The sequence below is a fragment of the Mesitornis unicolor genome, unplaced genomic scaffold (genome assembly GCF_000695765.1).
Source record: "Mesitornis unicolor isolate BGI_N332 unplaced genomic scaffold, ASM69576v1 scaffold25538, whole genome shotgun sequence".
Classification (NCBI taxonomy): Eukaryota; Metazoa; Chordata; class Aves; order Mesitornithiformes; family Mesitornithidae; genus Mesitornis; species Mesitornis unicolor.
This window is the reverse complement of record NW_010201579.1, coordinates 24,005-37,344: the sequence shown is the minus strand read 5'-3', so window position 1 is coordinate 37,344 and position 13,340 is coordinate 24,005. Positions and strand designations below refer to the sequence as shown.

Genomic DNA, 13,340 nt, shown 5'->3' with positions numbered 1-13,340 from the left:
CTGCTGAAAACTCATACTTGCTAGAAATGAATTGGTTAGAGGCTGGTCTTCTCAAAACAGCTTAAGAGCATTAATACTCGATTCCCATCAGGTTCTGGCAGGATTTAGATGTGAGAGTGTGGACTTCTGCAACTCTCAGTGTAGAAAGCACAGGAGGGCACCCAGGTACTGATCCTGTGCACTCCTTTTTGGAGTAATTGCACTAATTTCAAAACTGCAGCTCCCACGAGTAGGTGTGGTTTGCATGCGGCCTTGGCTCGCACTGCAGGCCCTGCTCCCAGTCAAATGGTTGCTCACTGAAATGGATCTTTTTTCTCCACTTGCCTCCTTTGTTTAACGTTTTTTTTTCACTTGTCATTTTTGTGCCCAGATTATTTTCTCTGTGGGAACAGATTAAAACTCTTTGATCTCCCAACTTCACAAGGTTTAGGGAGGGACGACAGCACAGGGCAGAGGGAGGGAGGAGGAAGGAAGGAAGGAAGGGTTGTGTTGTTATGATAGAATGGGATAGTAGGAAGGATCAAGTATTTTGTCTAGTTTCCCTGGGAAACAAGTCTTATCTGCATCTTGCTTGCTCTGTATGAAGTTACTACCAATGCTGATAAGTTTCACCATGAAACGAAAATGATGAAATGCTCTTTTGTGCTCCTATATGCTCTTGATAAAGCATGAAAAAAACTATTTGTGCCTGGCATAATTACTCCAATTATCCCACATACTGGTGAATTTGTGATTACAAGCACGTATATCTTAAATTCTGCTTATTGGATTGCAGATACTATTGAGATATGGAATTTACTGTGATCTTGTTCATGTGGAGAACTTTGAATTAAAAATGTAAATACATAGTTGTTTAACAACTCCACAGCCTGTGACAGCATTCATCTTGTGCTATAAGGATGGGAGAAGTTACTCCACTATCAAAATTCAGATTTTTTTTTTGAGATTTAAGCACTCTGTTTAGAAGTTGGCAACATTTTGGCTGGAACCTGCCAGAACCTTTTTTGAAGGCAGCCCTGGTACTTGAGGGCTGGACAGGAAATGTCATGAAATGGCCCTTTCTAACAGTCTTCCAGAGCTCACTCTTCTACCTTTGGGCATTACCTAGAAGCAGAGTTGAAAGAAATGTACTCAAGTTTACATAGCAGCTCAGAAAGGTTGAGTTTGGGTCTGATTTAAATAAGGATTTGATCCATTTTTCTCCAGACCTGCCTAATCTTCCCAATCCAGCTGCAAGAATTTGTATGTCAGGATAAGGGGAGGAAAAACTGGAAAGTCAGAGAGGGAAAACCCAACATTTACAGAAGTTTGTCAGTAGATTCCTGAGCAGCTGCTGCAAAAAAGAGGACATGAAAAGGGACAGGAGTGGGCTTAGGAAAATGTGTGACACTGCCATTGGTATAAAACTATCAGACCTTGCCGAGACCTCTCGGTGCTCAGTCAAAGCCAGCATGAGCAGATGCACTGCCCTTGTCCACATCAATCCTCCTGTCACACCTATCTGCAGCAGTGACATCCACTCATTTCAGGCCTGAAACCAAACAGCTACAGAGGCTTTGATCCAGCTTGATATTTAAGCATACATTAATAATATTCACGTGGAGTCAAGGCTCTTCACACTCCTGCAACAGAGGGTGTATTTCCAACCTTTGCAGGACACCGTGCAGGATCTTGAAGGAGAAAGCGGATGAAAGTTTATAATAGGATGAGTTACCCAGCAGGAAACTGACCCAAGAAGGCTTAGTTAGCCCTGACCTCCTTATAAAGTTTCATCCTTTCTGATATATATCTTTTTACTGGAAACTTATTTATCCATGTCAAGGTTCTGAATTTGAGGAATATTTGTTCGTTAAGACATCCGGTTGTACTGTGTGACTTAAGAAGCTGGTCAGCTCTCTCAAACCATGCTGCGTTGGAGTACAGGCTTGCGGCTTAGGGATGCAATAGCAAACCCCATCAAGATAATTTAGAGTAATGAGGATTTGACAGGATGCCTGCATGAACATTTGTTGGTTATTAAATATAAGCAATAGGGGCATTACCACCAGTGATGACAAATGTTTGGCAAAAATGCTAAATCTGACAGAGGTTTGGGCTGGCATCTACTATGAGTTGCACTGATTTTAAAGACGCCCTGAAGGATTCACCGTCACTGAATTACATGGGTTGAACAGATGAGTTTGTGTTTAGCATTTCCTGTAAAAACTCGTTTAGAAAACATTGTAAGACCATGAGAGAGAAAGTCTTAGGCTTAGAGAGCCCAAAGGAGAATGAAAGACTCTTTAGAGAGAAAGAAAAGGAAAATCCAGGAGCATCTTAGCTCCACTTTATCTTCACCAAACCCAGACCTTCAACTGCCTGTTTCACTTCTGAAAGGGAGATTTAGCAGCTTGTGTCATTTGGAGCCAAGATATTTAGGAATGCATGAGGGTACCTGGGAGGGTTTTCAGAGACATCTGTGCAACTTGCCAGAGCTGAGCACTCTTTCACATCTGTAGCAGTTGAAATAGTTTTAAAATTCCACCCTTCCTAGGTTTGATAAGGCCTGAGACCCAGGTTTTATGGCAAGGTTCAAGTATGACAGGTTTTCCTGGAGCTTTGTGCAGTTTGGAGAGACTCTGCTTTGAATCGCTATGTTGACATAAGCATGCCTTTGATTAGTGGATCATCTATGTTTATCTTAATACATACTTTCTTTTAATAATTACCTTGTCCTCAGCAACAGCTATTGACTTTAATAGTCACTGTCCTGAGTAATAAGCATAGAAATATGCTCATATTTTGCTGAATCAAGACTTCTACCAGGCAAGCCCACACATTGAAGTTGTTCCCTGTGAATTTACATTTTGGAGTAACTGGAGACACCAGTATGACAAATAGAGCAGCAAACACAGGGCGTTTTCCCGAGTCCATTACACAGGCCTCTTGTGGGAAGACATAATCTGTGCCACTGCAAGGCTTTGTTTGGTTTAGATTATAACATGCCACAAGCCTGGCTTGCTGGCAGAGCAGCATCTGTCTGTGAGGGATGCAGCAAGCCCGAGCTCAAAGGAGGAGATGGTGAATCAGCGACCCCGGTGCTTGTTAGCGCTTGGGCAATCACTGACATCGGCTTTGATGCTGAAGCAGCAGACACGTTCCTCCCACGTTCAAAGTGCAGTGCTGCCTTTCCTTGTAACAAACCACTCCAGTGCCAGTTTGCAAACCCCTGGCTTGGGTTTGCCCGTGGTCAGTGCCCAGGGTCTCAGGTATCATGGTTGTTCCCTGAGAAGGCTCCATGTGCTGACTGCGAGCAGCAGCCCAGCTTCAACTTTGCAACTCCACAGAGTGAGATGCTTCCATCCCCATGTGAACACCCTGAACTCACCACAGAGCAGCTTCTTCTGCTGTTTTTTGTTTTTCATGCCCATCATTAAACATGCCCCAGTGGCTCCCAGGAAGGACCACACGTCTATAAACGTACATTGTGGTGCTCTGGGCTCCATGGGAATTGCCCAGTGCTGATTTCCAGCAGGTATTTACAGCACCTGAGGGCTCCTGTGCCAGGGTCTGTCTCCCATGAGTAGTTTCAGGAGTACAGCTTGAATTTCTGCCTTGAGGAGAGGTTTGTTTTTCAAAACTCTGTTAAAAGAGCTATTATTCAAAATCCACTTTTACGTTGGAAGGGAATTGCTTTCCATCTCTCCTTTTATCTTCAAACAAGTCAAGTCAGCAAAAACACCAAGTGAAAAACATGCACCCAAGAAGTTATATTTAGAAACTGGTTAGTTCGTATTTAACATTCCTGACAGTGCTTATGCTATTTTGCATGTCTGGACTGGTGTTAAATTAAATTAAATACATGCGAGCATGATATTTATTATTCTAGAGCTCAGCACATGAATAACAAAACTGCCTATCTAATTTCACTGCCACAAATCGTGGAGATGTGGCTTGAAATAGGATGTTCTTATGATTATCTGAACTTCTTCCTGCATTTCAGTAAATCAAGGAAAGGTCAGCTCTGGGGGAAACTGAAAAATAACTTCATAAAAACAATTTCATAATGAGAGGCTGTGCTCCTTAACAGACTCTCTCAAGGATCCAGTCCAGAGCATCCTCGTGTAGAGGACACTCACTGCAGGGGCTTTTTTTAATGTATGTAAATAAGGGAAGTGAGGCTGCTTTTTTGGATGGGCTAGGTCTGGATTTGGCCACACATCTGATGAGACTTTCTGGCAACAACACAGGGAAGCCCAGGGCCTTTCTTGGGAGGCAGTTGCAAACGTGGGCAAGGTGCAAACCTGCAGTCCCTTGCAGCCCCTCATTTCTGGGGCTGAGGACAGAGCTTGGAGGAGCCTCATCTTCCCACTGCAGCCCTGGGTAAAAGTGTCCCCCTGTCCTGCCATCCCCACTACTCTTGTTAGAGAGTATTTTTTCCTGTGATCACATTATTTTTAAGGTGGGGGTACTAAGGCAGAAGGCACATGTAGCGGCAGTCTCGGAGCAAGGCAGAGCACTCACCCTTCCCAGATCCCAATATTATTATAAAACTACACTGCTCCCAGCTCCAGGAGAAAGAGGGAGTAAATGGTGTTAGCTTATCCTTGTTATAAAGTCAAAGCATCATGTTTTGGTTAAAAACAAGACTGTTTCAATGTTCAAAATACTCCCCTTGACTCACCCTTGCTTAAGCATAAAATGCTTTGCAGCAATAGCCAGGTTTCAGGCTTGCCATTTGTTTCTAATTACTGGTTTGAACAATTCCATTGAAATTAAATACATGGAAGTGTGGCATTCCTTAAAGTTCAGTGTTTACTTAAAGAGTTTATTACTTATTTTTACTGGAATAATACAGAATGTAGTCAGTAAGATGAACCTTTTCCCAACTGCATTCTCCGCAAAAAGCCACGGAAGGAAGGAGGGAGTATGAATATGTTTGAATGAAATTATAGCAAGGAGATTATTTTGCTTTCTAGACATCCGCTCTGCCTGGACTTCACCCCTTTCTGGTCCAGCCAGGGAAGGGCTTTTAACCCCTCCATGGAGCCAGGTGTGTGTGTGGAGGAGGTTATGAGCAACCTGGCTTGGCAAAGGGTGTGGCATAGGGTACGTGGAAGATCCCATCGACTCCAGCTGCCACAGGGCAGAGGGAGGCGTTGAGAGCAAGTTGGAGACATGTGGGTAGATCTAAAATTGAGAAGTTTTGGAGGGCAGGCAGCAGGAGATTTTGCAGCCCACAAGCTGGATGAGGAGTTGCAATTGTGCCAAGCCACGATTTCCACAATGCTTTCTGCCCAGTCCTCTCCCTGCTTCAGTTAACAGCCATGGTGTTAGCAGGATCTGACTGGTGCTGTGGGATCTGAGCTGCTCCCAGTGCCTTGCTATAGGACATGCTGAGCAAACCTTGGGGATTTAGATTTTTCAGTAGCTACATCATCAATTTTCTTTGCATTGGACATTCATACATGGCTGATTGTAATACAAAGTAAAAAGGTCTTGAGTGATCCCTTTTCAAGGTAGGAAGTCTGTTTTGTCTAACAGACTGTTGGTTTAACTCCCTGGCTAAATGAAGCAACTTAAGACCGAAAATACCACTTCCTCTGTTGCAAATATCTCAGCAAGGCCTTGGGTGACACCTGTGCACCTTCCTTTGAGGAGCTGCCCAACGGATTTTGCTGACTCAATTACTCCTGTCATTATCACGCCAACCCCACCATAGAAAGCACAAGGTGAAACCAGCAGTGTTGGCAGGGTAACCCTGAAATTGGTCTTGTTCCTTTAGGGAAAGCAACATACCTCCACATTGGTGAAGTTGTTGATGGCGTTGACATGCGGGCAGAAGTGGGGCTGCTGAGCCGCAACGTCATGGTGATGGGCGAGATGGAGGAGCGGTGCTATGAGTACAGCAGCAAGTTATGCTCCTTCTTTGATTTCGACACCTTTGGGGGACACATCAAGGTAGGGCTGGAGCCCTCTCCTTGCACTTTCCTCCTCCCAGCCACACCTTCACATACCAAGGAAGCCAGGATGCAGGAAGGGAAAAATTGCTCATATCTGCCACTGAGCAAACAGCCTCTCCCCACAGTACAGCAGATCCACCCTGCTGCTTCTGCCTGTCCTTGTGCTTTGAAGTACACCTCATGCCCCTGCAGACATTGCTGAGCCAGCCAGACTGGTGCTCAACCCACCTGAGATACAGTCTCCACATCCTGACCTGAGTGTTCTCCAGAGTTAAATTTGAGCCCAGCTGCTGAAACTCATGGAAAACATTAAATGCAAATTGTTTTCCTTCTAAAGTTAAGTCAAATGTAGCCATGGCAGTAGTGGTGGGATCAAAGAGCAGCTATGGTCCCCTTAGGCACCACAACCCTCTTCCCCTCCCCCTGCAGCCATACATTCCCTTCCACACTGCAAATCTAGCAGATACAGTGCAACCCTTCCTATTCCTATATTCTCCCTCTTTCTGACCCTCAACAGTCTTTTATGTTCCTTGACTGATTTTCTGTTGTTCTCCAGATTGGTCTTGATTTTAAGGCTACCCATATTGAAGGTCTAGAACTGAAATACATGGGCCAGCAGACAATGGGACATTACCCAATTCATTTCCATATGGCTGGAGATGTGGATGAGAAAGGAGGCTACAACCCTCCGACATACGTGAAGGATGTCTCCATCCACCATACCTTCTCCCGCTGTGTCACAGTCCATGGATCCAATGGTTTACTGGTAAGAAACCGAATTTCCTACCTTAGAGATCAAGGCACCAGACAAAATATTTCATTATAGCATGAATACAGCATAATTATTGCAGGATGATGTGTTTGATATTAGAACTAGTGTCTGACTCTTCCTGTCGTAGATATGTATTTCAAGCGTATTTCAGCCTGCATTAAAAAGGAGGAGGCCAATGTGGCACTGTTGGCTGTGTGTGACTCAGAGCGGGTAGAGCTTTTGTCTGTGTGCAGTGATGCCTGCAGACCAGCCTCTCTAATGAGTAGTTGTATCTATCTATAGACAAACGGCTTGCTATGTATAGAGGATAATCAGAAGGCTTAAGTGTGTTTAATCTTTCCTCTATTAAAGGTTTGTGTTTGTGATGCCATTCACAACATCAAGCACTCACAGAGCTCTGATTTGGCAGAGCTGCTCTCCAAAACAAGAAATACTTTTAGAGTAAATCTATAAAAGCTCTGCTACCATATATAACAGGGTTTTAAGAGAAGATGCATCATTGGCAGTTGTAACCTGGATGGTCACTGTGCACTGGGAGTTCAGATCCATACCACTGTTTTATAGTTATCATACCATCTCATAGTAGGAGCCTGTAAGAATTTTCCTTGAACTTATTTGTGGAATAGCATTTACTTTCAATACCTAGCCAAGACATGATTTTTGCCCTTTGCTTGCTACTGAATGCTTCCTCGTTTACTGACTCCAGTACATGGAGACCTTCATCTTACAGCCTTCCTTTTGGCAAAGGCTGCAGGGTAAAACCTCTAAAAGCGGCAACATTGGAAAGGGAAGACACAGGCGTAATTAAAATGCACAGAAGTTGAAGAGAAGGCATTGAAATTGCAGTTCCAGAAGCAGAGCGGCTTTTATCTGCTATTTATGAATCTGAGGTTTTGGGTTTTGACCTCTATCCTTCTAAGTTTATGACATGATCCTAAAAACCTACCAAGTGAACACAGCTTCTGAAGAAAAAAGGCATCCTACTATGTAAATGATAGAAGGCATTCAGGGTCATATGGCATCTTCCCAATTCGAAGCCACCAGTACAGGAGCTCAGTATACGATGAATGTGCAGTTGAAGGGCAGTGTTTCGGGATCCATTTGTCGCACCATTGTGGACTGTTGCCAGTGGCACCATAAACACATTTTCTGGCTCCACAGAAGTTGCACAGCTGTTGATGAGCTGCAGACCAGCTAAAATCTTGCATCTGGGTCTAATGTGAGATCTTCATTCCCTATTGATTAATACTTGCCAAACCAAATACCCAGCCTGGCATTTTTCTTATCCGTCAGTCGCATGAGTTCATGTAGAGCATTTGGAAATAGTTCCATCTCTTGTACTTTCTCCAAGTGACAACTATGCCATGGGGGATCCATAGCATAGGGATCCATGTGCTCAGGCTTTTCCAGCCAAGTTGGCACGACGAAATTTAGATAGGCTGACGTAGCTGATGAAAGCAGCTTGATTCTCTTGCTGTTCAACAGCCACAATTCTCCAGATGACTGCATTGCCACTGTCATAAGGCACCCAGGAGAAATCTTAGAATTTAAGACATATAATCTGAAATGTTAGTCAATAATTTAGTCTCTGTTGATTATAGTTTATCAAAATGGGTGAATACTAAACTCTAGTCGTAATACTTGATGTATTTTTTTATTTTAACCATACAATTATTGCTGTCAGCTGAAAAGAAAGCTCCATTGAAATAAAGCAGTCTGACCAAGTTTGTTCGGTTGCATCACAAAAGACATGCTCCACAGGTTACATCACTTAAATGTTGTTTCAATGCTTTGATAGGCATCTGTAGTCAGGCAGCTCCATGTCTTGATTCATCTGGTGATCCCACCACAATCTCCTCATCTGCTTTCTGATTCTGTTTTCTTTCCTTTCCTCTTCCTTCTGCCGCAGATGTATTCACAGACACCCACATGAGTCTCTGATGAATACAGTGGTTATTCCATACATTTCCTAGTTGCCTATTCTCTTCTTACATGGGCAACACTACCTGTTTCTACGTGCACAAACACCATTTGTGCTAACAGTGATGAGCTCTGCCTTCTCCCAGGTAACATTCATTCCCTCTGAGATCAGGTAGATCCAAAGCATACTTTGTTGAGGGAAAATTTGCCTTGATGATGCACACGAACCACATTTTCGAAATAACCATACAAAAAAAATCTATCTGGGCTATTAAACCTCAGCGCAGCACAGCACTTGAAGATGTCCTTAACATTAGGCCATTGATTTCAAGGGAGCTTCTTACCTGACTGTAGTTGGGTACCTGTGCAAATGCTTTAACAAATGGGAGAGAGGCATTGGTTATTTTTAACTGTCATTAAAGCAGACTGATAATACAGACTTCCCTGCTAGCTTTGCTGTCACTGTTCTCATGTCACTTCAGAGATACTCAAATTGGAAAACACCAGGAGAAAAGAGTGTCCAGTTATTCCTGATGACAGAAATGTTTTTCTGTGTCTGTTTAGTGTGCTGAAAGTCACTGTCTCGACATTAACTCACTCCATTGGGCTGTGCTGCACTTGTCTACAAGTTTGTATTCACTGGAAGGCACAGAGGGTCCTTCTGGAAACAAATCTTCAGAAATTCTTTTCTCACCATAATTACTGTTTGAAAATGCAATAATTACCCAATGTTTTCTTTAGCACATTGGCCATAAAACCCCCTAGTTACGCCACTGCAATCCCAGGGATGAAACTTTGCTCTGATTCCCACTCTTTCTACTGGATCTCAGTTTGCAAGCTAAAATAGAAATAGCCATTGGGGAGGGAAATTAAATGGAGGTCAATAAACAGTCTGGCAGAGCCCAGGGAAGAGCTGTGCTCCATGGAATGAGGCTGTGCTATCTATCTCCATTCCTGCATTCCCCTGTGGTGTTACTCCCCAAGCACAGAGGTGGGCTTTGCCCCAGCTGAAGTCTGGCCACTACAGGTTTTCATGTCCCAGTCTTGGTGCAGTGCTGTCCTGACTGGAAAGATAAATGGTCTTTCGAAGTGGCTAACATTTCTCTAAGGAAACCTTCTCCATCATCTAAATGTCACAGCACCATTACTTATGTGTCTTTCCAATATTACTATGTGTGAGAGAAAACTAATAGATTTCTGTGGTGGTTTCTGTGCAATTCTGACATCTCTGTAATTAAGACTTCCTCTACATGTTGGAAAACTTTTGAAGATAGGTCACTCTCCTGAAATGTTGTCCTGTCCTGTAAACCTTTACAATTACAAGTCTGGGACAGCTCATGCTTCCAAGGAGAGACAATTCAGTCTAGTACATGTGTTTTATACCTAAATAAAGAAGCCTCAGTCTTGCAAAAGCTATCTTCTAATTAGGTCAGAGAAGTTAACGTTAAATTTCAGTGAGGTAGCTTAAAGGAATGCATCATTTTGGAGGTCATTTTAGCCACATCTTATCTACTGTGATGCCTTGTGTTCAGAGATTTGAGTATTTACTCTGGAGCATGGATGATACATAATAGATGTGTGTTCAGATGTAAGCTTGTAATAGATTTGGCAAGCAGTGTTTTCTCATTTGTAATAATTTCAACCCCAGTCCTGGGATTTGATTTGAAATTGATGCTCCTTGCCTTGAGAATGAGGCATGTAGATGACGGAGGAGTCTCAGGCCTGTTTACAAAAGTAATTCAGGCACTTGTGTGCCCAGCTCTTTCAATGACACTATAAAGAATAGGTCTTTTATCCAGTTTAGTATTGTCTTTTGGCACTTGGAAACTGCTGTTTTGTCAGAAGCATTTGCAGGAACACACTGGTATCAGGCTGAGCTTTTTCAGGAAGGTTTCTGAAGTCTGGGGTGTTTCATGGGTGATGGCTGATGGGAAGAGCAAGGAGAGAGCCAGGAGAGCCAGCACTTCACCTGGCCCATGGAGACCTGAAATTAATTTTCCATATTCCAGATATATCCACTAGCAACTGACTTGTTGGACAGTCCTAGCCTTAGGCTTCAAATTCACATATCTGCTCCTGAAATTGTTTTCTCAGATCTTTCAGTGAGGTGATGGGCATTGTTCTCATTGTTCTGTCCAACACAAAGGTGTCCCAATGTTAACAACATTCAAACCAAAACCAGAAGAGCACTGATTAACACCAGCTGATTTGTCTCAGGGTCAAGTAAAGCTTCTGTCAACAACTTGGAAAAAAGAATCAGGTCAAACCTAAAACAAGCCTGTCTGTCTGGAAAACAACTTGCCGCCTCTCTGATAGCCTGAAAAAATATTTTTTCAGCTCAGCTGCATTTTTCAGTTGCATTTTATGTAGCTGGTCTTGTAACTCCACGTGAAGATGAATGAGCCCAGATGTGGTTTGAACATCTAACATCCGCCACTCACCCCCAACCCTGTGTTTTTTCCAGCCTCCTGCTAAAACATTCTCTGATTTCATGGGCAGACAAAAGAATGGAATGAACATTTTCTAGGTGATGACAAATTCTAATTAAATTTAAGTGTGAGAGTTATTGCTTAGGCTATAAGCTCTTAAGAGCAGAGAGTGATCTTGCTTTTGTTTTTGCTTATACACCCTGAGTTCAAGAGGGGACTGAAGTTCCTTCATGCAATTACTGTAAAGTTTCTTCTTATTATGCAGTAGCTCAAGAATCAAACCTGAACACAGACCATTTTTTTTTTATATGCAGGTGAAGGATGTCGTGGGTTATGATGCACTGGGCCATTGCTTCTTTACGGAAGATGGACCAGAAGAGCGCAATACATTTGACCACTGCCTTGGACTGCTTATTAAACCCAGCACTCTGCTCCCCTCCGACCGAGACAGCAGGATGTGCAAGCTGATCACAGAGGGCGCTTACCCAGGGTACATCCCTAAACCCAGGCAGGACTGCAGGTGAGAGGGAGCCTTCCTTTTCTTCTTTTATTTGCAGGACTCAGCCATAAAGACAATTATGTAGTCATCTGTAGAGGTTTGGGCTGTATGCTCCAAAGGTTGGGAGAGCAGTCTCCTTGGGACCTTCACACTTGTGCTATTTAGATGCCTACACACCTATGGTATCATTTTCATTTTTAACACGAAGTCAACTGAGATAGTTGCTTCCTCAGATATTGAAAATCTCTCTTTCAAAGTACACAGTGGTGCCTTGTGCCTTACAGAGTCCTGACTCAGCAAAAAAGTTGCTGAGTTCAGAATGGGCTGGGTTCTGGCATTCATGCTCATGTTGAATGCTAGCTGATATTGAAAATAGTCCCATTAAGTCATTATTTGCTAAGAACTGATGCAGTTTAATGACACAGTATTGGCATTATGCATTCATTTGGCACAGTCTACCCAGACTATGGAGTGAAAACAAAATAATATAATAAATGCAGTTTAACACAGAATTGGAACTTGGCAATAAAAGATCAAAGACTGTATATGCCCATTGGACCTCTAATAGTCTGCCTATATATGAGCTCATGAAAATGTTTTCCTAAGAACTCAAAACTTCTATTTGCCACAAACATGGCATTAAACTTGAAAAATGCCGAATGCCTTTCATCTCCACTTTTGCAAAATCCTTTCATCTAAGTGTCCATGCAGATCTGCCAATGGAGGTTTATATGAGGATTATGGAAGCATTTGCAATAAGAAGGAATTTAAAAAGTTCTCACCATTCTGTTGCCTGGTAGAAAAAATAAATTCAGGTGAAGTGCAGAAGAAACACAACCAGCTTGACTCCACAGCTAAATATTAGCATTTTTTCTTAGAGGAATTCATGGATTCTTCATTAGCAGTGATCTTTAAGCACAGGTTTGAGAAAGTCACAAATACTGTATTTGCAGTTGACCGTGTATGGACTCACTGAGCTCCTGAAGGCCATTGTAGCCCTTTCCATGACTTTCCAGCTGTTGTTCTGCCCAAAAATCAAGGTGCACAACCTAGGAATATGATTTTATTGCTAATTACTGGCTGTTTGGGGAACCTACTAATTCTGATGCATATCAGGCAGCTAATTATCTTTCATTTTTTTTCCCCCACAACTTTAACTCTTCTTGAGAGACTATTAAACTCTTAAAGAGAAACCTGTGTGCTTAGCAGCTTGGCAAGCAGATCCCCAGCTGTAGTCCAGGGAGCATAGCAAGTGGTCTGGAGATCTGTGGAACCATTTTGTTTTCAGAGTGTTTTCCATTAAAAGCTGGACATCAAGCTTGCCTTTAAGAGTTTATAACTGATGGTGGATCATCCTGAGGACAAAACCCTTGTGCAACAGATTGGGAGGTCTTCCATGGTGCAGATTTGTCTTGAGACCACAAAGCATTGGTGCTGTATTGAAGCTGCTGGGAGACAGGAACACATATGATGTAGTCCAGATTTTTCTCCAGGATTTTATTCTGCTGTAGTTTTGGGGGGAGAAACCTACACTAAAAAAAAAATAATCTACATTTCTAACCCACAAAATGTCAATGAGTAAGTCTCTGGAGCCAGAGTTCTATCCTGAAAATGAGACAGTTAGAAGCTGATTGTTGTCTAACAGCTAAAAACCTTTGGGGGATTTCTTTTATTTGGAAATACTATTAATCTGCTGAGACTGTATCAGTATCACCCATTCTGTCCTCAGAACAAACTGGGTTTTTGTCCAAAGAAACATATTTTTAGCTTTTTATTTT

General features: G+C 42.7%; 1 protein-coding gene across 2 annotated transcripts in view; it reads left to right on the top strand.

The window, feature by feature from the left end:
* CEMIP (cell migration inducing protein, hyaluronan binding) overlaps positions 1-13,340 on the top strand; it is a 50,379-nt gene that overhangs the window by 17,159 nt on the left and 19,880 nt on the right. For both annotated transcript variants that reach the window (XM_010190150.1, XM_010190149.1), the window contains exons 11-13: positions 5,765-5,940; positions 6,499-6,708; positions 11,378-11,583. In XM_010190150.1, the coding sequence (XP_010188452.1) occupies positions 5,765-5,940; positions 6,499-6,708; positions 11,378-11,583 (592 nt within the window). The remainder of the gene's footprint in view (positions 1-5,764; positions 5,941-6,498; positions 6,709-11,377; positions 11,584-13,340) is intronic.